General features: G+C 59.8%; 2 protein-coding genes across 3 annotated transcripts in view; one reads left to right on the forward strand and one right to left on the reverse strand.

Moving 5' to 3' along the window:
* DTX1 (deltex E3 ubiquitin ligase 1) overlaps positions 1–15253 on the forward strand; it is a 33502-nt gene extending 18249 nt beyond the window's left edge. Inside the window, exons 3-9 of the mRNA XM_043557662.1 lie at positions 11395–11456; positions 11828–11989; positions 12262–12323; positions 12803–12961; positions 13038–13199; positions 13296–13385; positions 14029–15253. Coding sequence (XP_043413597.1) covers positions 11395–11456; positions 11828–11989; positions 12262–12323; positions 12803–12961; positions 13038–13199; positions 13296–13385; positions 14029–14253 — 922 coding nt within the window. The 3' untranslated portion in view covers positions 14254–15253. The remainder of the gene's footprint in view (positions 1–11394; positions 11457–11827; positions 11990–12261; positions 12324–12802; positions 12962–13037; positions 13200–13295; positions 13386–14028) is intronic.
* A 634-nt stretch (positions 15254–15887) lies between these two features.
* RASAL1 (RAS protein activator like 1) overlaps positions 15888–23890 on the reverse strand; it is a 30560-nt gene continuing 22557 nt past the window's right edge. For both annotated transcript variants that reach the window (XM_043557660.1, XM_043557659.1), the window contains 8 exons: positions 22710–22847; positions 21773–21914; positions 20448–20620; positions 19330–19467; positions 19101–19236; positions 18193–18313; positions 17251–17327; positions 15888–16989 (listed from right to left, as the gene is read on the reverse strand). In XM_043557660.1, coding sequence (XP_043413595.1) covers positions 16850–16989; positions 17251–17327; positions 18193–18313; positions 19101–19236; positions 19330–19467; positions 20448–20620; positions 21773–21914; positions 22710–22847 — 1065 coding nt within the window. In that variant the 3' untranslated portion in view covers positions 15888–16849. The remainder of the gene's footprint in view (positions 16990–17250; positions 17328–18192; positions 18314–19100; positions 19237–19329; positions 19468–20447; positions 20621–21772; positions 21915–22709; positions 22848–23890) is intronic.

A 23890-nucleotide genomic window follows, 5' to 3' on the forward strand; every position in this document is an offset into this window, starting at 1 on the left:
CAGGATTTCACTGAGGAAAGGAACCCCCGTCATACCAAATATGGAAACCCTCCGGGGAAGGCAGCCCAGGCCCCCAGACCCAGCGGGTCAGCTCCCGGCCCCCCGGAGCCCCGTCTCCATCAGCCTGAGAGAGTGGGGATGAGAAGGAAGAGTAAAGGTCAGACCAGAAGGCCAGGTTGGGGTGTGGGTCGTGGTGCCCCAGACGTGCCAGCTCTGCTTAGATCCCTGTGGGGTGGCCCAGGCAAGACCAGCCAAGGTCGGATCTGGACACGACCTTTGAGGTCACCACATCCGGGCTTCCTTTTTCACCAGGGAAAACTGAGGCCTGGAGCAGGGAAGAGACCCCAAAGCTGGCTGCCTTGTCCGCCTTCTGTCCCTTTGAAGGTGACTGCTCACGTTCAGACCCCCTGTCAGCCCCTTCCGAGTTGTGAGGTCTGGGGCGTGCCCTTCACGGAGACTCAGCCTCCCCATCTGGCAAATGCGAACGGAATCTCCACTGCGTGGGGACACGCTGTACCTGGACACAGCGCCTGCTCATCGCAGTGGTGTGGCAATGGCAGTTAGGACCCCGGTCATCCAGGGAGCGGGTCGGTGCGGGGGCCAGAGGAGCCGAGAATGCCTCCTAATTCTTCAGGCAGACTGCAGCAGCGGCCGCCTGCCTCCCTGCCCCCTCCGCTCGGGTCATGCCTCTGGGGGGAGGGCGTGAGCCATGGGGACAGGCAGAGGGGCACCCTGTGCGGCCCCAGCCTCAGGCAGGCCCGGTGCCAACAGGGAGGAGCCCCGAGGAGGTCAAGAAGTCCTCTTGGGGAGGCATTGCAGGGGGGACTCACCCACCAGGGGTCGTGGGACTGGAGCGTTCCTTGTGGCTCTGTTATGAGAAGGGAGGGGCAGGACCAGGAAGGTTCAGGGACCTCTGCAGCAAGAATTTGAGAACCTTCTCTTGGGGGCTGTATTGTCATAACCCAGTAGTGGGTTATGAAATCGAAAGGCTGTAACCAGGATTGTCTTGCGATGGGATGGAATGGAATGGAATAGGATAGGATAGGATAAAAAGAAAAGAAAAGAAAGCAGTGGCACGTGTCCTACACAGTGACCACAAGAACTGCTCCGGGAACCCTGTGCAACTCTCCTACACGTGTTCAGCGGGTTTCCAGGGGAAGTGAACGTCTTAGCCGCTGATGAAATTCGTACCATCCACGGTTCCAGAGCAGGCTGGGAATCGCTCAGCTTTTGGGGCCCGATATTAATTCTCCAAATATGTACCGAGGGTGTGTGTTCACAGAACTGAGCAAGACACATGGGGCCCAGACTGGTGGGGAGACAGGCCTATGCAGCAAGCAAATAAATGAGTAAATGAACACAGTGGCTGGAGAGAGAGGGAAGTGCCGGGGAGATAGCGGGACAGGGCGGTAGGGTGGCGAGGGAACGGGGCGGGGGGGGGGGTCAGGGAAGACCCCTCTGAGGAGGGAGCCAGATCCGAGGAAGGCTATTCCAGGTAGAGGGAACAGCATAGGCGATTTCGGCGGGGCTTGGAGAACATGGCACATGCCGGGGAGGGCTGGAGGTGCGAGGGGCCGGTCAGAAGGAGCAGGACATCTCAGGCAGATGCAGGTGCAAAGGAGTGGAGGTGGGAATGAATCCAGCAGGTTCTGGAGACCATACAAGGATGGGGGTTTCCTGCTGGAACAGTAGGGGGTGAGATGTTTCCCAAGTGGGGGGGGTACAGAGCCAAATTGTGGGGGCCTTAGGGGAGCCCGGGCTTGGTGCTGCCTAAGTGGGGAGCTATGGAGTGTGCTTGAGCTCAAGAGGGCTGTGGGGACAAGAAGAATTTCTCCCTGGGGGTGTTGTGCTGATCATTAAACGTGTCCTCCGGTCTCCCCAGCCACGCGCCCCCCTCCTCCTCCCCCTGGGAATGGTCGTTACCCTCTCTGAGAACAGACATTGGCTGAGAAAAGGGGGGGGGGGGTGTACGAACTGTCGAGGGGTTTCTCATCTGTCCCCAGCCACACAGACCCTGCCCAGCCAGACAAGCCTGTGTCAAGGCCCCCAGGCCTCCTCTCCGAGGAACCCCAGCTAAAAATACTCTGGCTCCGAGTGGAGTCTGCCTGGGAATGAGGGGGAACAAGGGGCGTGTGAACAGGGGAGCAGAGCCTGGCTCCCCCAGGCTGAGGCCTCCGTTGCCGGGGCAAGAGAGGCCCAGGCATAGCCTACGAGGGGAGAGATGGGGGTCTCCGAGGAGCCAGGCAGCCAGCCCCCCCCAGCCCCGCCCTGGCCCCCCCCCACCCCAGAGCCCTCAGGGCCCTCTGCACGATCCCTCTGCCTCTGGGTTTATGTGTCCGGTTTCCTCTTTGTGAGGACACCAGTCCATGGTTAGGGTCCACCCTAACGTTGTTGGACCTCGTTCTTGTCCCCTCTCCAAGGACCCCGTCTCCAAAGTGTCTGAGGGCCTGGGGGGTGGGGGATATCAACATAGATGTTCTAGGAGGACACGGTTCAACTGGTAACAGTGTTTCTGTGGCTCCCTGTGTCTCTGCGTCCATCTGTCTGTCTGTCGTTCCTTCTCCCTGCCTTTCTTGTTCCTCTCCGCTCTCTCCTCTGCACCTCCGTCTGTCCCTCAGGACTGAGACGAACCCAGAGTCTAGTCCTTTCCCGGTTGGGTGACCTTGGGGGCATGGCTTCCCTCCCCTAGCCTCAGTTTTCCCATCTGACAAACGGAGCTAAAACTGCCACCCCTCATGCGTGCTGACTGGCTCCGGAGGGCCCGTGACACGCAAAGCTTTAAAGTCGCCCACCCCGTAGGATCATTTCACACCCGCATCTCAGCCCTGGGTGGGGAACAGGGCAAGAGGCCCAGAGAGGGGCACCGACTTGCCCAGTGGGGCCAGAGTGTCGCTCTGGCCTGGGTATTTTTCCACTGCCCCTGTGACGGGGCGGGGAGCCAGCTGGCAGCCTGGGCCTGGGGGACACGCAGGGGTGGGGACGATCTGCCCTGTCTCCTGAGAGGGCAGCGTCCAGCACTTTGGAACACAGCTGTGGGGCAGACTCAGAGTTTCCACCCCACGTGGTGGAGGGGAGAGGGGACAGCTGCAGGCCTGTTTCCATTTACCGGGCACTTGCTTTGTCCCAGGGCTCATTTCTCGCCTTTGACACACAGGCATTGCCTGTCTTAATGCCCACAGAAACCCAACCTGGCAAGTCCGATTTCCCCCGTTCTTCGGGTGAGGAAACGAGGCTCCAAAAGGCTGACACTCGCTCCGGGTCCCCCAGTCAGGACGGTGATTCAAAATCCCCAGTTGGCCAGGGTATCGGGGTGCCTGACCCCTCCCCGTCTGCCCACCCCAGAACTCCTGCCAGGGCCCCAGAGACCCGGTCCTGATTCCACAGGGTGTCGGGGAACCCCGGGGTTCAGACGGGCCCGGCTTCGGCACCTCCTCTCCCTGTGGGACCCTGGGGGGGACTCACTGTCCCCTCTGGTCCTCAAGCGTCTGCACCTGTGAAGCGGGGCCGGCAACCCAGGCCGCTGTCCAGCATGAGGCCGGGTGTCAAAGTGCGTGCGTTTTCAAGTCTCCTCCGTCTACACCACCCGCTAGTGGTGGGGAGCCGTGCCGCTCCCTTCCAGGCCTGTCAGACGTGTACATCACGTCAACGTGAGCTGTGCCACAGAGATGCCGCCTACCTCTGGTTCTCGGTAAGCCTGAGAACCTCTCCCTGTTTTCTGGCCACCAGTGGCTCCTTTTGCCAATTACGTGTGTATTCCCTTTGCTTCACCTCCTCTTGGGCTATTTGCTGCTTCCTTATTGACTTGCACACGCTCCTTCTGCATGAAGCCGATTAACCCTTTATCCGTCATGTTTTTACCTGTCACACTTTGCTGTTTCTTTTTACCTTTCTTATACCCTACATTCATCTGTTTGTTTGGTTTTTTTTTTAATGAATTAACCCCTATGTATTGAACAACTCCTGTGTGCCAGGCATTGTTTGGGGCCCTGGGGAGGCAAGGGTGAATAAGGCAGATAATCCCGACCCTCCCGGAACCACAGTCTAGTGACTGGCAAACAATACACTAAGTAAATAAATTCTAGAACATGGTCCAGGGAGAAGTAACTGATGCAGAGGAAAAATAGCGGAAGACACATAAGCACGGATGACAGGGATATAATTTTAAATAAAGAGGTCAGAAGAGGCCTCACTGAGAATGTCACATTTGAGCAAAGACCAAAGGAGGTTAAAAAGCAAGCCACGCGGACAACTGGGGGAAGAGCATTCCAGACAGAGAAGCAGCTTGTACAAAGGCCCTGAGGCAGGAGCGGGCCCCGTATGTTTGAGGAGGTCAGTGTGGCTGGAGACGCTGCAGAGGGCGAGTGGTGAGGAAGAGGTCAGAGATGAAAATGGGGCCAGTCCTATAGGGCCCTGAGGCCGGGGCGGGGGGGTAGGGGGGGGAACTTCGGCTTTTATTCTGTGTGAAATGGAAGCCAGCAGGCTGTGACTTTGTTGTAACAGGTTTCCTCTGGATGTTGGGAATATGGTATAGGCGGGACCAACGCAGGTGACAGGAGACGGTCTGGACGATATACGTGTATTTGGGTGTTTTCCTCCTGGTTTTTTTTTTTTAATTTTTTAAACGTTTTATTTATTTTTGACACAGAGAGAGACAGAATGTAAGCGGGGGCAGGGGGCAGAGAGCGAGGGAGACACAGAATCCGAAGCAGGCTCCCGGCTCCGGCTCCGAGCGGTCAGCCCGGAGCCCGACGCGGGGCTCGAACTCCGGGACCGTGAGCTCATGACCTGAGCCGAAGTCCGATGCTTACTGAGCCATCCAGGCGCCCCTACGTTTTCATTTTAAAGAATTCGTATTTCGTTCTCCGGTTTTTTCATAGGCATTACATTTCGGTGCTTCAAAAACACCAAAGGACTGAAAGATACAACATGAAAAAGTCTCACCCTCACCGCGTCCCCGTGTCCCCGTTAGGCCTCTGGCCTGCCCACCCTCCCCCCTTTCCTGGCCTCGCTGGTGTGCAGTCTCCCCTCCCTCCCTCCCGGCGGGCGGGCGCCTCACCACAAGGTCAAACCCAACACCCCCAAGCCCCAGACCTGAAGCACTTCCTGCCCCGCTCCCTGGGAGGCCAAACCACATGCTCCTGTCTGCAAGCGGCAGCCCCAGGCCGTGGGAACCGCCAGCCCTCCCCTCCCCGTCCCCCTCCCCCTGCCTGGGTTCCCCTGACAGAGCACTGCTCTGGGGGCCTGAGGGGACCCGGGGTTTGAAGGAGGATGGTGCTGAGCCCCCAGGCCCCTGGATAAATCTGGCCCTAAATGGTGGCCACCCCTCATAAGGTCTCTCTAGGGGACTTCTGCACCGTTTTCTCCCCTAGGAGTGGACACGGGCAGGGATGAGAGGTCCCATTTGACAGAGGGGAAACTGAGGCCCATAGAAGCTCAGAGGCTTGTCCAGGCAGAAAGGGGAAGTGAGCAAGGCCTCCACACAGCAGCCGTTGATGGCCTGTGGGTTTTGCTGGGCCCATGGGGCCCCCGGAGCTCACTGTGATGTCCTCGATGTCTGAAGCCCTGCAGAGGGGGTGAGAGTGGGGACGTGGCTGGCCCCAGGACTGTGGGCGTCAGGGGGTCGGGTGCAGGTGGAGTGGGCCACTGAATGGGGGCGGGCGAGGGGAGCAGGCCCAAGGAACGTGGGCGATCCCCAGGTGCTGCTCAACTTCCCTCTCCCGTGACATGGCACTCTCACTTCTGCCCCCTCGTCACCCACTTGGACCCGAATGACTGAGGCTGGAGCCTCCCAAGGGACTCCAGGGCAAGTGCCAGGTGTCCTGAGGGCACCTGAGGCCAGTCATGGGACCTGGAAACCATCATCAGAGAATGTGACGTGCCTGGGGCCTGCCCTGGCCATGGGGGCAGGGGGAGGACAGGAGCCAGATGTGGGCAGAGAGATGGAAACTCGGCTGCGCTAAAGGGCGTGTCCATGTGGTTTCCTGCCTCCCGGGGGTCCTGAGCCCCTTTACTCCTGGGACAGGGAGGAGTGGCCAGAGCAAGCAGATGGGTCCACTTGTGCAGCTGATGTAGCCTCCCTGGGCCTGAGCCAGCTCCAGGGCCGTGGTCAAAAACTTCAACCCGCCTGTAGGGCACAGTGGGCTCAGAAAGCCCACTCAACTCCAGATGGCCCCGCAGATCAGCCCAGAGGGGTCTGCCCCGGCCGCTGACTCAGAAATTCCAGGAACTGGTGCCAGGTGCACCACTAACCAGCTGGGTGACCTTAGTGAAGTCACTTCCCCTCTCTTGGCCTCAGTCCCTCAAAACAGATGACAAACAGATTTCATCTCCTGCACCATCTCCGCTTGAATGGTAACTAACATCTTCCTGGAGCACTCCTGAGGAGGAGTCTGGAGTTGCGTTTTGGTTCAGTGGAAGGGAGTGCCGGGATTGATTGGTGATGCCTGCCGTGGGTGCGGAAGTGTAGCACTCACCTCATGCATTTGCCACCCCTGTGTCCACCTTGTGTCCGGGGGGACATTTGGTGTTAGAACTACTGTTTCTAAGGGCACCAGCGCCCCCCCCCCCGCACCGAAGGGGCCACAGAGCTAGTAGACCAATTTCTTCCTCTATTCAGTACTTCCTGAGAACCCACGTGTGCGGAGTTTCATCTGCCATCCCAGGGTCACAGGGCCGGTTCAGACACATTTCTAGAAGCTCACAATCTGGCGGAGGAGGTAGGCGTGGAACCACACAACTAGAAAGCGAGATAGAAAATGTCTGTATCCTTAAAGAAAAGAAAAAAAGATCAACATCATCCATGGTCTCTAGGGATCAAAAAAAGCCTCATGAAGAAAGACAGTGGCCTTTGGGCCTGTCTTCAAAGGACAGATGTGAATTGGGAATAGACAGTATGGACAGGCAGGAGGAACAGTGTGGCAGAGGTACCCAGGCAGGAAAAGGGCAGGGAACAGTGTGAGGAACAGTGTGAGCAGCTAGGAAAATGTCACATTATCTCATCCTGTCTTTGAACATCGCCTCCCAGCCAGTGCAGATATGAAGCATCTCTGCTTGTCCTTTCTTGGCAAGGAGGAAAGCCACGTCCTCCATCCCTTGTATCTCAGGCGAATTCTGGTTGTTTCTTTTTTCTTTTCTTTTCTTTTCTTTTTTCTTTCCTTCCCTTCCCTTTTTTTTTCTTTTTCCTCTTTTCTTCTTTTCTCTTTTCTTTTCTTTTCTTTTCTTTTCTCTTCTTTTGTTTTCTTTCTCAGACAGAGCCTCCTGCTTAGGCCCCTAAGCCATGGAAAGAGAACTTGGGTTAGCGTGGCATGGCTAAGAGCACAGACCCTGGAGTCTGACAGCCTGGGCTGGAATCCTGGTCCCACCCCTGACAAGTTACTTCACCTCTCTGTGCCTCAGTTTCCCTCTCTCTAGATGGGACGTCACAGACGTTGGGGGACGATTAGATGAGGAAGTGAAGTGTGACAATGATGCCGGGCACATAGTGAGTACCTGGAATTCTTGACCATGGAGAACATCCCCCCCGCCCGCCTGTCCGTGGCACATTCAGGAAGACGGTTCCGTGTAATGCCCGGCTTCCCCGGAACCGCGCCAGGGAACCTCTGCCCTCGGGTGGGATGCGGAGCATTTCTGGGACTCTGTCGGTTTGCTTGTGCTGTCGTGCAGGGTGCCCACTGAGCACGCTCACTCTAAAAGGAGCGCTGGCAGAGAGCCTCCAGGGGACTGGAGGCCACAGAGGGTGTTTCTCTGGGACATGTGCTTCCAGGCTCACTTCACCCGTGGGCACAGAACACACAGGGAGAAGGTGCCTGAGCGTGTACACGTGCGTCGTCCGCGCAGGACGTTCCCACAAAATTCAGCCCGCCCTCCTCCCTTCATGCAACAGGGCTCTATGGAGCATCTGCTATGTGCCGTATCCTGGGGTTGAAGTCAGGTGGCCTAGGAAGGTCTCTCTCGTGAGGTGGCATTGCGGCAGGGACCTAGGTGAGCCATTCAGCATCGGGGGGGGGGGGTGAGGAACCTTTGGGCAGACAGCACAGCAAGTGCCAAGGCCTTGACAGAGCCTCAGACTATGTTAGAGTCACGGCAGATGTGTCTGGGGGAGAGAGATGGAGGGGGTAGGAGACGAGGTCACAGAGGCAGGGAAGGCCTGGTCAGACCAGACTTTATAATCAGGTCATGGTTAGCGCTAAATCAATCAGTCAATAAGGTAATGGCCGAGACAGAGGTTTCTCTGGAGTAAAATGGGAGGGCAGGTCTCTGACAAGGTGACATCCGAGCAGAAACCTGTGTCAAGTGAGGGATCAAGGCTCGAGGACATCCAGGGAAGAGCATTCTGGGAGAGAGAGCTCAGCAGGTGCAAAGGCCCTGGGGTGGGAATATGGCTGGCGTGTTCGAGGAACAGCAGGGAGACCAGGGGGGCTGGGGGAGAAGGGGCGAGGGGTGAGCCCAGGGCAAAGGGCTAGGTACCGGCTATCTCACATAGGGTAAGGGGGTCGGATTCTTCTCTGAGCAAGGTAGGAGCCAAACGAGGTTGAGGGCAGAGGAGGAACAGGCCTTGAGGCAGAGGTAGGTGCGACAGCAGGGAAACCAGCGTGGCAGCGGGACCCTTCTCCACACGGGGGTGGCCAGGCCTGGCTCCTGGTCAGAGCAGATCTCAAGGGGGTGCTGACGGCTTCCTCCTACCCTTTGCCAGGCTGGGCCCCGAGAGGGTGGAGCGCAGCGTGCGGGCCGACCCCCCTTCCGGGAGGCCTGCGGGCAGCAGACTCTTGTCCAGGACAGAAGGATGTTCTTGCTGACTGGGAGGAAACAGCGCATCCCACATCAAAAGGAGGCCCCGGGTGGCTCCCACGCTCGGGCATCGTGGGAACCCTGCTACCCTGGGTTCTCTCAGGGGGGCCTGCACGTCAAGAGAGGCTGGGGGCTGCCTTGAGACTGTTCCCCAGCTCTTGATGAGTAAATAAAAAAAACAGCCCCCACCGTCACAGCCTACTCACAACCTCCTTCTTAGGAACAAGTCTCATTTTTGTAAATCGAGCCCTGTGGTTTTTAAGGGGTGTCAGGAATTGTAGGGCAGCTGAGATTTTTAAAACCTTCCCTTTCTGAGCACTCCCCCCCGCCCCCCGCTCCCTAACTCCCAGGCCAAAGACTCAGCAAGACCAGGGGCATGAGCTGGACCAGACATTGGGCGTGAGGTAAACCTCGGGTAGCGAACTGTCCTCACTGATCGGTAGGGGCCGTCCTGACCTGAAGGATTCTGCTCAGCTTGAGAGCGTGCAGTGATGGATTAGTGATGTCTGCCGCAGGTGGGCCATAAGGAGTAGTGCTTTGCACGCTACATATTGTCCGTGCCCCCCGTCTTACGGATAGCCCTGGAGAAAAGGATTTTTTTCCATGAGATGGAAGGGGAAGGAAGGAGGTCGGGGAGACGTAAATATATCGAGGAACTCTTTTGAAGGACAGGGCAGGGAAGAGGAGAAGCTTGAGGTATGTGCCTCTTTGCTTTCCTGGAAGAGTATGGGGAGGCGTAAGATTAGGTGATACCCTTTAGGCAGGTCCTGGAGGATTATGACAGACCCCGAGAGGGTCGGATGGAAACTCAGCCCCATCTCTGGGCTCCCAGCAGGCTGCTAGAAGGAGAGAGTCGTCCTCCACTCACAGCCCTGCCCCCAAACTATGAGCTTTGCGTGTTTTACCTCACTGGACCCTCACAAGGCTTTATGCCCATTACAGGTGGGGAAACGGAGGCACAGCACCTTTCCCCACACACACCTCCATTGGCCAGGCGCTGGGGGTCCCGCGGTGCCCGCCCACCAGTAGCACCCGTGCAGGAGTGGTGTTCGGTGGCCTTGGGTCACCATAGTGTTCGAGGATCCTGACATCTGCTCCCCACGCCTGTGTTCCCTGGCGTGTGGATGTGTCCGTGTGCTTGTGTGTCTGCGTGGAGGTGTGTGTGTGTGCATGCCTCTGGGGTGGTCTGTGTGTGTGTGTGTGTGTGTATGTGTGTGCGTTTCTGGATCCACTGTGGCTGCACCCAAGCCTGCCAAGCATACCATTTGCTAAAAGATGCTTCCCAGCCAGCTCCCTAGTATCCTCTGTGCCTGCCAGGGGCAGGTGACCAGGCAGCCCCGGCCAGGCTCAGACCTGAGCAGCCAGGCAGAGGGGGTTGTCGCAGCAATTTCCCAGCTGTCGCGGCCCCCGTCCCTTCCCGGCACACCCCCCAGGCCCCTCTGGCGTCCCGGCCTTTGAGAACACTCCTGTCCATCAAGACATCCATCCAGCGTTTTGCGCCCGTCGACGGCAAGACAGTAGTTCACCTGCGTGTCCAAGCACTGAAGTCACGAAGACGCAGGCAGGCACACGGTCCAGGTCACCGCGGACCAAGGGCCACAGAGGTGAAGTGACTCGCCCAGGCTCGTCACTGCCACACTTGCACGGCTTCCTCTCCCAGGTGAAGAGAAGACACTCCGTGACTCAGTGGGCCGAGGTGCGGGGAGGTGGAACTCTTCAGCCAGGCCTGCACGTCCACGGGGCGATGGTGGTGGTTAACGCCATTAGACTCTTTATTAGGTGCCAGGAATTCTGCTGGACCCTTGACAGGCAGAATGTCATTGACTCCTCAGGGCAAACACGAGGTGCTGCTTTATAGATGGGAAAAGAACGGGCTTCTGAGAGGTGCCTGATGGGCTGCGTGTCAGCCAGACGGTTAGTGCTTATTAAGCTGAGATATGAGAGCAGCTCTGGCTGATTTCAAAAGCCAGAGAGCTCTTTGGTGAGGGAAGGCGAAGAGGGGAGGCAGGCTATGTTTTCTTGGGGCCTTTTCATCTGAGGAGGGGACAGTGCCTTAGTTACAGGAACTGTCATCAGTAGATCTTCGAGAGGGGGGACGAAAGTGTTCCGTGTGAAATGTCTTTGGAAAACCTGGATTCATCATTGCTAATCATAGTTCCTTATGCAGGACTTATCAGAGCCTTTAAGATGCTCATGTATGTTGTGAATTTCCAAGGAGGCAGTGAAGTGTTTCATAACTCATTTGCTCCCTGAATCCTTCTTTCCCAGAACCTTTTATAGGCACTAGTGCTCCATATAGGAAACCTGGAGAAATGCTAGAATGGCTACGTCACTCGGAGTTGGGTTTCAGGCACAGCGGCCAGTGGAAGGGAACTGTTGGCCCCCAAGCTCTCACAAGGGAGTAGGGAAGAGTCAGTACTCATTCCACTGTAACTGGGGCAGAGGTCCCAATGACACCCCGCCCCATAAGAGAAGGATGTCTATGTCCCTGGCGGTCATATTCTAAATGACACAGAGGTGCAGGTATGTCCGGAAGCCAAACCAGAGCCCTCGGATCTTCCGGTGTGGGGGGCTGAAGTCCAGCTGCGGCCTCTTTTCTCCCCTCAGGGTCCCCGCGCTCCCGGTGAAGAACTTGAATGGTACGGGGCCCGTCCATCCGGCCCTGGCAGGTGAGATGCCGCCCCGGAGGGGCAGAAGGGCGGGGCGCACGAGGAGGCAGCCCCACCTGTCTGCCCTGTGGCCCCGCCCCTTGGCGAGGCTGGTGGGCGGGGCCCAGAGGAAACGCCCCCTACCGTTGGACCCCGACGCCGGGGTAGGCGGGGCCCGCAGAAGGCGCTCCACTCGGCTTCCAGCTGGGGTGGGGCCCAGGGCCACCCCGCCCGCCCACCCGGGCGCCCCCACGTTCGGGGGCGGGGGGCGGGGCGGAGCAGGTGGGCGGGGCCTGGGGGAAGGCCTGCGGCGTCCTCCCGCCGGCGGGAGGGCTGGGTGGGCGGGGCCGGGAGAGCGCTCCGCCCCCTGACCGCCCCGGCCGCGTCCCCAGGGATGACCGGGATCCTGCTGTGTGCCGCCGGCCTGCCCGTGTGCCTGACGCGGGCCCCCAAGCCCATCCTGCACCCGCCGCCCGTGAGCAAGAGCGACGTCAAGCCCGTGCCCGGCGTGCCCGGGGTGTGCCGCAAGACCAAGAAGAAGCACCTCAAGAAGAGTACGCCTTCCGCGCCGACCCTGGCCCCACTAACTAACCCTTGACCCTGACCCCTCCGCTCCCATCTGTTCTTAGGACTTAGGCCTCCACCTCCGTCTCCTGATCTCCGCTCCCTGGCCCCTGACCCCCTCCGCCACCAACTCTGATTACATCAGCCGCTGGCATGTGACTCCTGCCAACCCCTCTGTGCGCGCCCCCCCCCCCCCGCCCGAGCCAAGCCCTCAGGGCGGAGACCCTGGGCACCCTCCAGCCCGCCCGCTGTGTCCTTGCAGGTAAGAACCCCGAGGATGTGGTTCGAAGGTACATGCAGAAGGTGAAGAACCCGCCCGATGAGGTGAGCCCCCAGCGGAGGGTACTGGCCTGGGCAGACCGAGGGCCCAGCCCCTGACCTCCCTTCTCCTCCCGTGGCCCCGTGTGTTACAGTCTCTCCCCCCAGTTCGGGCTTGGCCTTCTCCCTTTTTCACAGTGTCTTCTGATGGACAGAAACGCTTAGGTTTAATAGAATCGCATTTACCGATCTTTGGATGGTTGACGGCTTTCGAACCTTATTTGCACCCATATTTTCCACCCAACGTTCTAAGTTTTGCCTTAATCCCCCTGGAGAGGGGTGGGGGGTCATCTCTACCTCTGCCATGTGTCGCCAGTGTATGGGGGTGTCCTCTCTCTCCCTCCCTTTGACAAGGGGGCACCGGAGAGGGGGCCGTCCGCCACCCTTGGTGGCCTGGGGCCTGGCTCCCGCCAAGGGGCAGCGCTGACCCGAGGGTGTCGTGCCCTGGCCCGTCGTCAGTGTCCCCTCTGCGCCCCCTCCGTCAGGACTGCACCATCTGCATGGAGCGGCTGGTCACAGCATCCGGCTACGAAGGCGTGCTTCGGCACAAGGGCGTGCGACCCGAGCTCGTGGGCCGCCTGGGCCGCTGCGGCCACATGTACCACCTGCTGTGCCTCGTGGCCATGTACTCCAATGGCAACAAGGTGGGCGGCGCGGGGGCAGGGGGCGGGGCCGGGACGCCGCGGGGTGGGGCCTCACCGCCGGCCTCCCCTGCCCCAGGACGGCAGCCTGCAGTGCCCCACGTGCAAGGCCATCTACGGAGAGAAGACGGGCACCCAGCCGCCCGGGAAGATGCAGTTCCACCTCATCCCGCACTCTCTGCCTGGCTTCGCCGACACCCAGACCATCCGCATCGTCTACGACATCCCCACAGGCATCCAGGTGAGGCCCCCGTGCCCCTGGCCCCCGCCCCTCGGAACCCTGCACGGGTCCCCCACACCTGTCTGTGGCTCAAGCCTCTGCTGCCCGCCCCCACAGGGCCCTGAGCACCCCAACCCAGGCAAGAAGTTCACCGCCAGAGGCTTCCCGCGTCACTGCTACCTGCCCAACAACGAGAAGGGCCGGAAGGTGGGTGCTGGGAGGGTGCGGGGGTGTGGGAGCAGGCCGGGGACGCCCCTCACCCCCAATCCCTGTTTCCTGCCCGCACCGACACTGACCATCACCTCCTAGTGCGTGTCCAGCCCCGCCAGGTGGCTTCACACACCTGGGCTCATTTCCAGCTTGAGGAGGTCAAGGTCTTGACCCCATTTTACAGATAAAGAAACTTAGCCTCAGAGAGGTCAAGTAACTTGCCCAAGATCACACAGCTGGTACACTACGGATCGTCTGCCTCCCTTGTTTTTCAAGAGGAGCAAGAAATTCTGATTTTCACGTGAAATCCCCAGGCCTTTGAATATTGCCAAAGAAGTCACAAGATGGCTGTGTAGTCAAGTGAACACAGCCGAGGGCCTTCAGGTGGAGACCCAGATGAAACGGGCAGATAGCCTGGAAAGAGCTCTCACTGCGGGGCGGGAGGTGGGGGGGTCCCTCTAGGGAAGGAAGCGGCCAGGCTGGGCGCCCGCGGGAATGCCGCAGGGCTTAGCAGGTAGTGAGAGGGCCACAGCTCGGCCAAGGAAGGAGGGAGGCTGGGCGGGAGGGACTCCAGCCACAGGGGCGGGGCTGCCCGCGCCCTCCGCTCACCCCCCCTCCTGTCCCCACTCCTGTCCCCCAGGTGTTGAGGCTGCTCATCACCGCCTGGGAGCGGAGACTCATCTTCACCATCGGCACGTCCAACACCACAGGCGAGTCGGACACCGTGGTGTGGAACGAGATCCACCACAAGACCGAGTTTGGATCCAACCTCACGGGCCACGGCTACCCGGACGCTAGCTACCTAGACAATGTGCTGGCCGAGCTCACAGCCCAGGGCGTGTCCGAGGCTGCAGCCAAGGCCTGAGGCCCCGGGGGCGGCCCACCTTCCCTCCTGCTTTGCCCCTGGTCCGGCACTTGCCTCCCTCTGCCAGGCGCGTCCTGGTGGCCCGGGTTCAGGGCTGGGGAGGAGCCCGCGGAAGGAGCCAGAAGCGTCCTGGGGATTTGGCTGATGGCGGTTGGAATGATGGGAGGAGGATGGCAGGCCAGCCGGCTCCGACCCGTAGCTCCCTGAGAGGGTGGCGGAGAGAACACCGGAACCACAGTAACCTCCCTACGGAAGAGACAGAGCCCCACCCCCTCGCGCAAACACACGTGTCCTGGTGAACACACGCACGCACACCCACGTGCCTCTACTTACCCCCAGGCTGGGGGGAAAGAGACAGAAGACCCCTGTGATACTCCATGTGGACTCCCACCCGCGTCTCTGTCACATCTGTGTAGGCTTGTCTGCAGGCGGGATTCAGCTCAAGCGCCTGGGGGAAAGGGGCCCCCCTCTGCTACCCACTGATGGGCACTTGTGGGCCCAGGGGGCAGAACCCCAGGTTAGTCAGCAGTTTTGCAAAGGGGCAGGCCAGAGAGAGGGGGACTAGAGGGACCTTGTTTTGTGCTTGTGTCTCTTCATCCTTCTGGGACTCTCACCTCCTTCTCCCCTCCCGTCCCCAGGCCTTATGTCTGTCCCAGATAAAGGCACTGTTCTCCTTTCCTCCCCATCCTGTCCTCTCCGCCAAATCGCTCCCAACGCCGAGATCCAAAGGCTGGATGAGGCCGAGCTTAGGCCAGCGGGTCTAGAAAAGCAGACCGGACAGCAACGAGTCCATTTCCCTTTCTTGGGAGTGGGCAGTGGGGTGGCTGATGGTCTTGGCCAACCAGGGGCCTGTTGCCCAGGCAACTCACCAGCTCCGCCTCTGTTGGTTGGCTGCCGCGGTGGAAGTCAGCCAAGATTTAAAGGGACGCCAGCGATTGCTCTTTGGAAAACCTACCCGTCCCACTGTGGGTGGAGAAATAAATGGTCTTTCTCCTCCTCACTCAGTTTTCTTTCCTGCCGAGACGGGGGCTGGGTGGGTGGCTCTGTTCCTGGGGGGCCTCTGGCCCACCCTCCCGGGGAGCTTGCAACAAAACGATGACCCCAGGACCACTGCCTCTCTCGGTCTTGGGCAGCTGGGGTTGGAGGGTCTCCATAATTCTCTTGTCCCCGGGTACGCAGCGGGTGTGAAGGTGGCCGAGGCAGAGGGTACCCAAGAGGACAGGGCGGAACGTGCTCTTCTCTCGAGCACAGCCCAAGGCAATGCACACAGCAGCTCCCGGGTACAATACTAGGAATGAGGGACTTGGGCTGGGGGGCTGAGAGCCTCGGAGAAAACACGGAGGAGCTGGGCGACATCGTGATCGGCTCCTGGAGCCCCAGCCCCTGCCCTAAGGGAGGAGGGCCCGGTTCTGTCTAGAGACAGAGCCCGGGATCTGCAACACGCTTCCAATCAGCCTCAGCAACGTCCCAGAATGCTGGGTGGCTGTGGCGGCTGCTGCGGCTCCAGGCGACACCTGCTGGCCACTCTCGGGATAGCGCTGCATCTTTCCCGGTCCCCCTTATCCCTAGATACATACTTTGGTTTCTGTCCCACCCTCTAGTCACACAAAACCAGAAATGAGTCCTTGGAAGCCTTTCCGGTTTTCCCAGAGTGGGTGTTCTCATTTCACCCTCTGTGATTCATTCTCAAGATCTCACTTCAAACCCTAATATGCAAAATCTCCCGGCCCCATGATCTTCGAATCTTGCGTTCATCCGTATCACCTGGGAAACTTGTTAAAAATCCTGATCCCTGCACCCACACTCCCTCAGATTCTCATTCAGCAGATACTGGTGGGGTCCAAGCATCTGCATCGCTAGCAGACAACCTAGGGGCTGAGCTTTGGACCACAGTCTGAGAAACCCCTCCCTGGCTCCCGAGCCACCTCCGTGGAACCCAGTTTGACAGCCACACATCTAGACACTCCCTTCTTATTTTATACAGCATGAACTGAGGCTCAAAGAGGGGACAAGAGCCTAGCCCAAGGTATCCCAGGCTCCAGGGGTCTGACTCTGGCGCACTGGGCTCCCAGCCCCCATTATTCCTAGGGGAACCCGATTCTGGAAGCTTGCGGTTGGGACTCTCGGCCAAGGCAGGGCTCAGGAGGATCAGTGAGGTGACGCAGATCGGCAGACGTGAAAACAGGAAGGGCTGAGCCTCTTTCGTGCCTGTCTGGGCAACAAGGCCACGTGGGCATCAGGGATTCACGTCCGGCTGTATCCAGCAGCTCGGGGCCATGGCCTTGTCGGTGTGAGTAGAGGCCGGTCCGGTTTAGCAGAGACTTTCAGCCGAACCGGATGAGTCAGGCTCCTTCTCTCCCGTCCACTCCCAGCTGCCTCAGCCCAGAGACTGAGACTCATTCAGTACAAGGCCAGCCCCCTGCCAGAGGGCTTCCGTGCCTGGGGTTCTGGACTTGGGGCACAGAGACTGGGAGATCTCCAGAAGCATCCACGCCACAGCATCGACGAGGTACAGGGCAGCCGAGAGGGGCCGGGGTGCCCTGAGAGGGGCCCGATGGCTCCTTCCTCCTCCTTCCAGGCTGGCTCTGGCATCTCCTCAGTGCCCCAGGGGACCCAGGGCCGCTTTCTGCTGCTCCCGCTGCTGGAGCTCCTCGTGGGCTCTGTCCAGATCTGCCAGCACCTCCAGAAGGCGGCCAGCTGCCTCTCTCTGCCGGGCCAGGGCTTCAGGACAGGCCCCTGGGAGGGAGACAAGGGGCCACGGGGGCTCAGCCGGGCCAGGGCAGGCTCCCGGAGCCCAGTCCCCGTGGCTTTTCAGGCTCCAGACCGGCCTTGTGCCCCCAAGAACCCACACACTCCATCCTCCCCACTCACCGCACCTGCTGGTGGACCGGAAAAGGGGGAGTCGGTGGGGGGCGGGGGGAGGAAATAGGGGCGTGCTTGACAAGTTGTAGGAGGCGGCCGAGAAGGCAAAGAAAAGGGAGCCCCTTGACCCCTTACCTTCCTTGGCCCCCGAGGCCCTCATTGTATCCGCCTCCGGGCTTGTATCTATGTTGAAATCCTCCTGGAATTTCATCCTGGAAGTTGCAAGAGAGAAAAGACAAGGTTGGTCCCTGATCCCCAATCTCGTTCTCTACCCCAGAGGTTCTCTGCTGGTTGCAGGAGGCGTTAAGGATTCCCGGTCGTCACCACCACCGCGACCATTGTCGTCATCACAGCAAAGACAGAGTGCAGACGCTACTCTAAGCCCTTCTCGTGTATTAACTCACCTCGCGATCCCAACAAATGTATCTGAGGTAGGTACTTACTATTGGCTCCATTATACAGTCCACTGAGACACAGAGAGGCCAAGCACTCGCCTAAGGCTGCACAGCATAGTAACTGTTACCATTTACCGAAAGCTAACTGCGACCAGGCATCGACAAAAAGACTTCACCTGTATTAGCTCATTTGACCCTCGGGACAAGTCCAAGAGGCAGGCGCTGTGACTGTCCCTCTCTCCCAGATGAAAAGACACAAGTACAGAGAGGGTAAGCAACGGGCCCAAGATCACACAGCCAGTAAGCGACTGGCTCAGACTTTGAACCCAGGTCAGGCCAGCTTCAGAACCCGCTCTCTAAGGACTTGGAGCAGATCTCTGCCACTGACCGGTGGTGATGCCAACCAGGGGGGAAAAGGAGCACATCCACGGTCTGGGCCGGGTCCCAGGAGCCCAGGATGGTAAAAGATCCCGGAGCCACTTCTGCACTAGGGCCAGCCTGAGGACGCCTCCCCGCCTCGCCTGGGGCCCGCATGCCCTGCCCGGCCAGGAAGTCAGCTGATGCACAGGGAAAGAATGAATAAATGAGCCGGGGAGGCTGTGGGAGGGTTGGGGGGGGGGGGGGGCGCGGAGCTGGCCTGGCTGGTCACCGCGGGGGAAGCGGAATGGGTGGGGGCGCCCACCTGAGCTGGTCCCGCCCCAGGAGCAGCTGCCGGTACACCATCTGGATCTCAGCGTCGGGATCCAGCGGGTCACTCCAGTCCCCCAGGGTGACGGCCGAGTGCGTGCGGCTGCAGCCGGCAGCTGAGGGGAACGCGGTGCGGTCAGCACTGCCTCCCGCCGCCCCTCCGGGAGCCCCCGTGGCAGAGGGTCGCCAAGCGCAGACCCTTCTGCGTCTAAAATCACTCTTCCCGCCTCCTACTGCCTTCAAGCCCCACTGCCTCCCCCCCCCCCCCCCCACCGCCCTGGCTCAGCAGAGCAGGAGCGTTCCCTCCCTCCAGCCTCCTCCCACAGGCCCGGCTCCAGCCACACAGGCCCTTCTCGACCCTTCAGCCCTCCCCACGCCCCCTCCAGGCCTTTGCTCGGGCGCTTTGCCCTGCCTACGACCCTTCCTGACCCCATCCCAGTCTCTCCACCCTCACTGCTTATCGCCTACTCTTCTCAGGTCATATCTCAACAGCACCTCCTCCAGGAAGCCCTCCTTGATCTCCAACCCTGCGGCCGGCTCAGAGGCAGTCTCTGGAGCCTCAAAAGCCTCATTTTGGTACTTATAAGACCGTGGGACACTTGTCTGGTTATCCACCGGTCTTCATTGAGAGCGAGCCTTGACCACCGGATGCTGGGCCCATAGAAGGTGCTTTACAAAATCTCTCACACGCAATGCGCCCTAGGTGCCGGTGGGCGTTCTAAGTGCTGAGAACACACCCTCAGTCCGCACAACAACCCTAGGAGGCAGGCACTGTTCCCCGCGGGAGGAGAGCCAGGCGCACAGAAAGGTTAAGTAACCCGCCGGGGGGGGGGGGGGGGGTGCGGGGCACCTGCTGATTGACAGCTGGGGAGGGCGGAACCTGAGCCCGCCCCGCCCCCTCACCTGAGCGCTCGGCCTGCAGGCAGCAGGTCCAGCGCGAGCTGCGGAAGGCACCCGGGTGGCAGGCGGCCAGCTTGTCCGGGTTGGGGGCGCTGGCCTTGCGCAGGGCCGACAGCCACTGGTTGAGCTCGTTCACATTCTGCAGGGAGTCGGGGCGGTGGGGGGGGGGGGCGGTCAGGGGTGGAGGGGGGCCCAAGGGACGCCCTCCGTCCCCACCCTTGCGATGCCTCACCTTGCACTGGAGGTAGGTGGTCCGCAGTGCCCCGGCGCCGTCCTGCGCCATCACCTGCATCACGTGCGGCAGCTGAAAGGCGCCCTCGTCCACGCGCTCCACGGCGCGGATGTGCGACACCGGGATGGAGAAGCGCATCTGGGAGACAGGGCTGTGGCTGCAGGGTGGGCCGGGGTGCGGGGGACCCAGGGGCAGCTTTCCTTTGGGCGCGTGCATCAGGGAATGGGGACGGAGACGTGGGGGGGGGGGGGATACTCAAGCCTGCGTCTCTGTGATCTGCGATCTGTGCGTGTGTGTCCGCGCTCTTGTGCCGTGAGTCCCCCCCAGCCCTGCGCCATCACTCTCTAGGTAAGCCACCACCTCGCCGGGCATCAGTTCCCATCATCACCAGACGTCAGAGCAACCACCCGCACAGCAGCTGGGGCGTGCCTCCCGCACTCCAGCCTGTCAACTGCCACCAATGTCTGAGGCTGAGCCTGTGTGCAGATGAGGTCACTTGGCCCTCCCGAGGTCACTTGGCCCTCCCGAGGCCACTCAGCCAGTGGAGGCAGAATTGGGAACCAGGCATTTGAACTCTGGAATCCATGCTTTGCGGACAAAGTAGGAAGGATACGCTTGCGCACCCTCTCCAGCGTTCGCCATCATTTATGGGCGTGCGGACAAGAAACGCGTCCCAGCACGGGCTCCAGCTGGTGCTGGACTTGAATGGCAACCCCGTGAGACCAGGGACGTTGGGCCTTGGGTACTGCTGTACTTCAGTGCCTGGAACGCTGTGTGGTATACAGTAGGCGCTCAGTAAATGTTTGATGAGTGGCTGAGTGAACGAATGTCGGCCCGTGCGTGCCTAACACGGCCAGGCATGTGCCTCTGGGCGGGAACATCTCAGGGCGGTTAAGCATGGTCCGGGTCCCGTGCGTGTCCACGTCTGATGGGGAGCGTGTGCAGGTACAGGGCCTGTGCCTGTCCTGGGCCCACGCTGGCCCAAAGGCGTGAGCAGCGCCTGGCCCGAGAGCTTGACTTACTAAGTCTTTGCCCCGTTCCTGGGCCTCAGTTTCCCCCCTGCCTGCAAAGAGGCAGCTGTGTGAGGGAGACCCCTCCACTGTGGGCTGGGGCCCCACCTGCCACTCAGGACTCCTGGAGTAGGAGAGAGTCTCCCCGCTGAGCCAGAAGTAACGTTTCTTGAAGGCAAAGCGTGGGGCCAGGCTGGCGGGCTCCTCCTTGCGCTTCAGCAGGTAACCTTCACGAACAATCACCGAGGGGGCCACCAGGGCCCTGGCTGGGCCCCCAGCCTCTGGGAAATGGGGAGGGGGGACAGTGAACCCCTCATATCCTGCCCTGCCAGTGCGCCCAGGAGCAGGATTCTCTGCTCCCCCCGGGAGGCAGGGGGATGAACGGGAGGAGGGGTGTCACTGAAGGTGGGGCGGGGAGCACAAAGTCGACCTGGAGAAGCCCTCCCCTGGAGCCCCACAGACAGTGGGGGTGGGGGTGGGGGTGGGGTGGGAGGGTGGGGGGCATATCTTACGAAGTCAGTCCAGGGAGGGCCCAGGATCTAGCCGCCTGGGGAGCCCAGACACAAGAACCCTGCTATGTCACAACCAGGGCTCCGCCTTCTGACACGGTGCACCTGTGTGACTCACACCCAACTGTCTCTTGACGTGGGCCCCACGTCGTGATACGGACTTAACCCCAACTCTTGTGCCGAAACGTGTCCCATGCCCCATTTCACCCCACATCGAGGCCCAAATCCTTCTAGCTGCTTCTGAAGCCACACACAATCCACCCCCCCAGCTCTCCTTTGCTCCCCCTCGTTCATTCCTCTACATTGGCTCCTCACTGTTGCTCTCTGTCCCCCACCTCAGGGCCTTTGCACATGCGGTTCCCAGCCTGGAATACTCTTCCCGGGGATCTTCATGGCTTGCCCTCCGTCTTCCTTCGGGTCTTTGCTCTAATAGTACCCTAGTGGGGCCACTTCTGGTCATCCTACCTAAAAGTTCACCCCGCCACCCCCCACCCCAACATTTCCTTCCCTCCTTTGTCTTTTCTACTTACTCCCCAACACACTATGTTATTTGCTAACTCAAATTCTGTGGTCCCCGTTAGAATAAAACTTCCACGAGAGCAGGAATTTCTTGTCTCGTTCACTGCCGTTTCTCCGGCACCTGGAACGGCGTCCAGTAAGAGCTTAATAGATTTTTTTTTGGTTGCGCGACACCACGTGATGGTATCCACCCACCACACTGGCCGCGGTGGCCTGGAGGACGGGGCCTGAGCTCTGTTCATCTCTGGGACCTGGCACAGAATGGGCCAGGGAGTGTTAGCTGACTGACGAGCTGACCCACCGGTCCACAGTCTCAGTGCCGGGGCGGGCAGGGGTCAAGCAAGGGCGGGTCCCAAGGGCCAAATAGAGTGACAGGCCAGATGTGGCAGAAACACAGGGACTCACCCTCCCCGTCCACATCCACCAGCTGGTCCAGGAAGTCTCTCACACGTGAGATGCTCTGCAGCAGGAAGGGGTGCAGGGGGGCCATCCATAATTCCTTGCCCTGGCCCAGCTGCTGGCCCAGGTTTCCGATGCTCTGCACAGCCTGGCACAAAGAAGCAGGGGACCCCAGGGCCAAGGTCACTTCAGGGGGAAGGGCCTTCCGTGGCCCCAGAACGGAGCGCCCAAGTCCTAACTCCCAAATCAGTGCTCAGTGAAAGGAGACTCATAGCAGCACCTGCTTTGAGTCAGATCTACCCCTCCCTGGGGACAGATACGCACGCCCAGCACCCTTACACTGTTCCCTCCGGAGCTCAGTTCCCCGGCCAGGACCGCCTGACCCCTATCATGCACACTTTGGAGCCCATCAGAACCTCAAAATCTGGGGCTCCTGGCTCGCTCAGTCAGAAAAGCGTGAGATCAAGCCCTGCATCAGGCTCTGCACGGGGCGTGGAGACTGTTTGAGATTCTCTCTCTCCCTTTCCCTTTGCCCCTCCCCCACGCGTGCTTTCTCCCTCTCTCTCTAAGGACAAAAAAAAGGGCACGACTCTTCATCTTGGGGTTGTGAGTTCGAGCCCCCTGTTGGCTGTGGAGCTTGCTTAAATGAATAAGAGCTTTCAAAAAACCCAAAAAGGAAAAGAACTTCAAAACATGGCCACTTCGCGAATGATGGCCTAATCCATACTAAGGTGCATAGGACGACTAGCCTGCTTCCCACTTTCCTCCTGAGAGGGCAGAATTTCCGTTCCAAGAGAGGAAGTTGGATAATGGAATGAACGCCTTCACACTCAGGATGGAAGGCTAATGGGTGTTTCAGACAGGTTTCTCTGGGTCTCAAGCCATTTCAGCAGGTTTGGCCTTCTGGCTCCGTTCCTGTGCTTTGGGACTCCCTTTCCAGCACCTTGGCAAGAAGTAGCAGGGAGCGGCTGGTCTGGGGATCCGCATGCTGGTCCCGGAGGTCAAACAGCTTCGGGGTAAGGATTGCAGGGGCGAAGAATCGCAGGAAGAGAAAGCCACTTATGGCCAGGTACTTCGCATCCTGCCAAGAGGAGCCGCAGGTGAGAAGAGCCCCCCCCAAACCCACATCCCAGATGGGGAAACTGAGGCAAGGGAAAGTGGGACGGGAGATGGGCCGGGAGATCACACTGGTCCGCCAAGACGGCTTTTTCTCTCTGGACCTCAGCTTCCTCCCCTGGAAAGCAGAGGAACAGTACCGATCCTCCACTGCAAGCCCCGTGCTAAGGGCCCAGCCCCGGGAAGGAAGCACCCTCATCATTCCCCGCTCACGGATGAGGAAGCAGACGTTCAGAGACTCCAAGTGACTTGCCCAAGGCCACACAGCTGGGAGTGGCAGGGCCGAGATTTGAACCCAGGCAGCATCTGAACACGCAGCTCTCCATCACGCCCTCCGGCATTCGACCCCCGGTACTGTGCTGAGTGTCAGGACTAACCTGAACGACCGACAGTCCTAGGGGGTAGGTGCTATTATCCCCATTTTCTGGATGAGGAAGCGGAGGCTCAGGAGAGAAGCCGGTCTGGCTGGCCCCTCTGTGTGAGTCCCAGGCCTGGCCCACCCGCAGACAAGGCTGGTTCCTCCAGCTCCAGCGGAGGGAACGCAGAGAGAGGGCGTGCCTTTATCCTGGGTGCCTCTGGCTCTCCCCAGATCACTCCCCACCCACCTTTCACACTTGCCCAGCTGTATTTAGCCCAAAAATGTGCTCCGGTATTTATTTAGGGGTTGTATTCACACATGAGACAATACTCTCCCCGTCTCCTCTGCGCTGACGGTGAACCCTGCCTAAAGCTGGATGCCTGACCCTGCCCGGAAGGGGGGTCTCTGCCCCGAGCCCCGCGCCTCTGGACCCCTGAGCTGCCCCCGAGGCCACCACCCCCTCAACTGCCATATTCCAGGGTAAGTTTAGTCTTCGAGATCCGCTCTTTGACTTCCTCCTTTCTTAAGGTGGAACCGGTGTCAGGGTGGCAGAGAAAGGGGTTCCCCTGGGTTTCCATGACCCCATCCACCCTCATGGGCCTGAGGAAGTCCCTGCTCCGTGCCATGGCCTCCGCCCCTCCGTGGGAGCT

This window comes from Prionailurus bengalensis, chromosome D3 (assembly GCF_016509475.1).
Source record: "Prionailurus bengalensis isolate Pbe53 chromosome D3, Fcat_Pben_1.1_paternal_pri, whole genome shotgun sequence".
NCBI classification, from domain to species: Eukaryota; Metazoa; Chordata; class Mammalia; order Carnivora; family Felidae; genus Prionailurus; species Prionailurus bengalensis.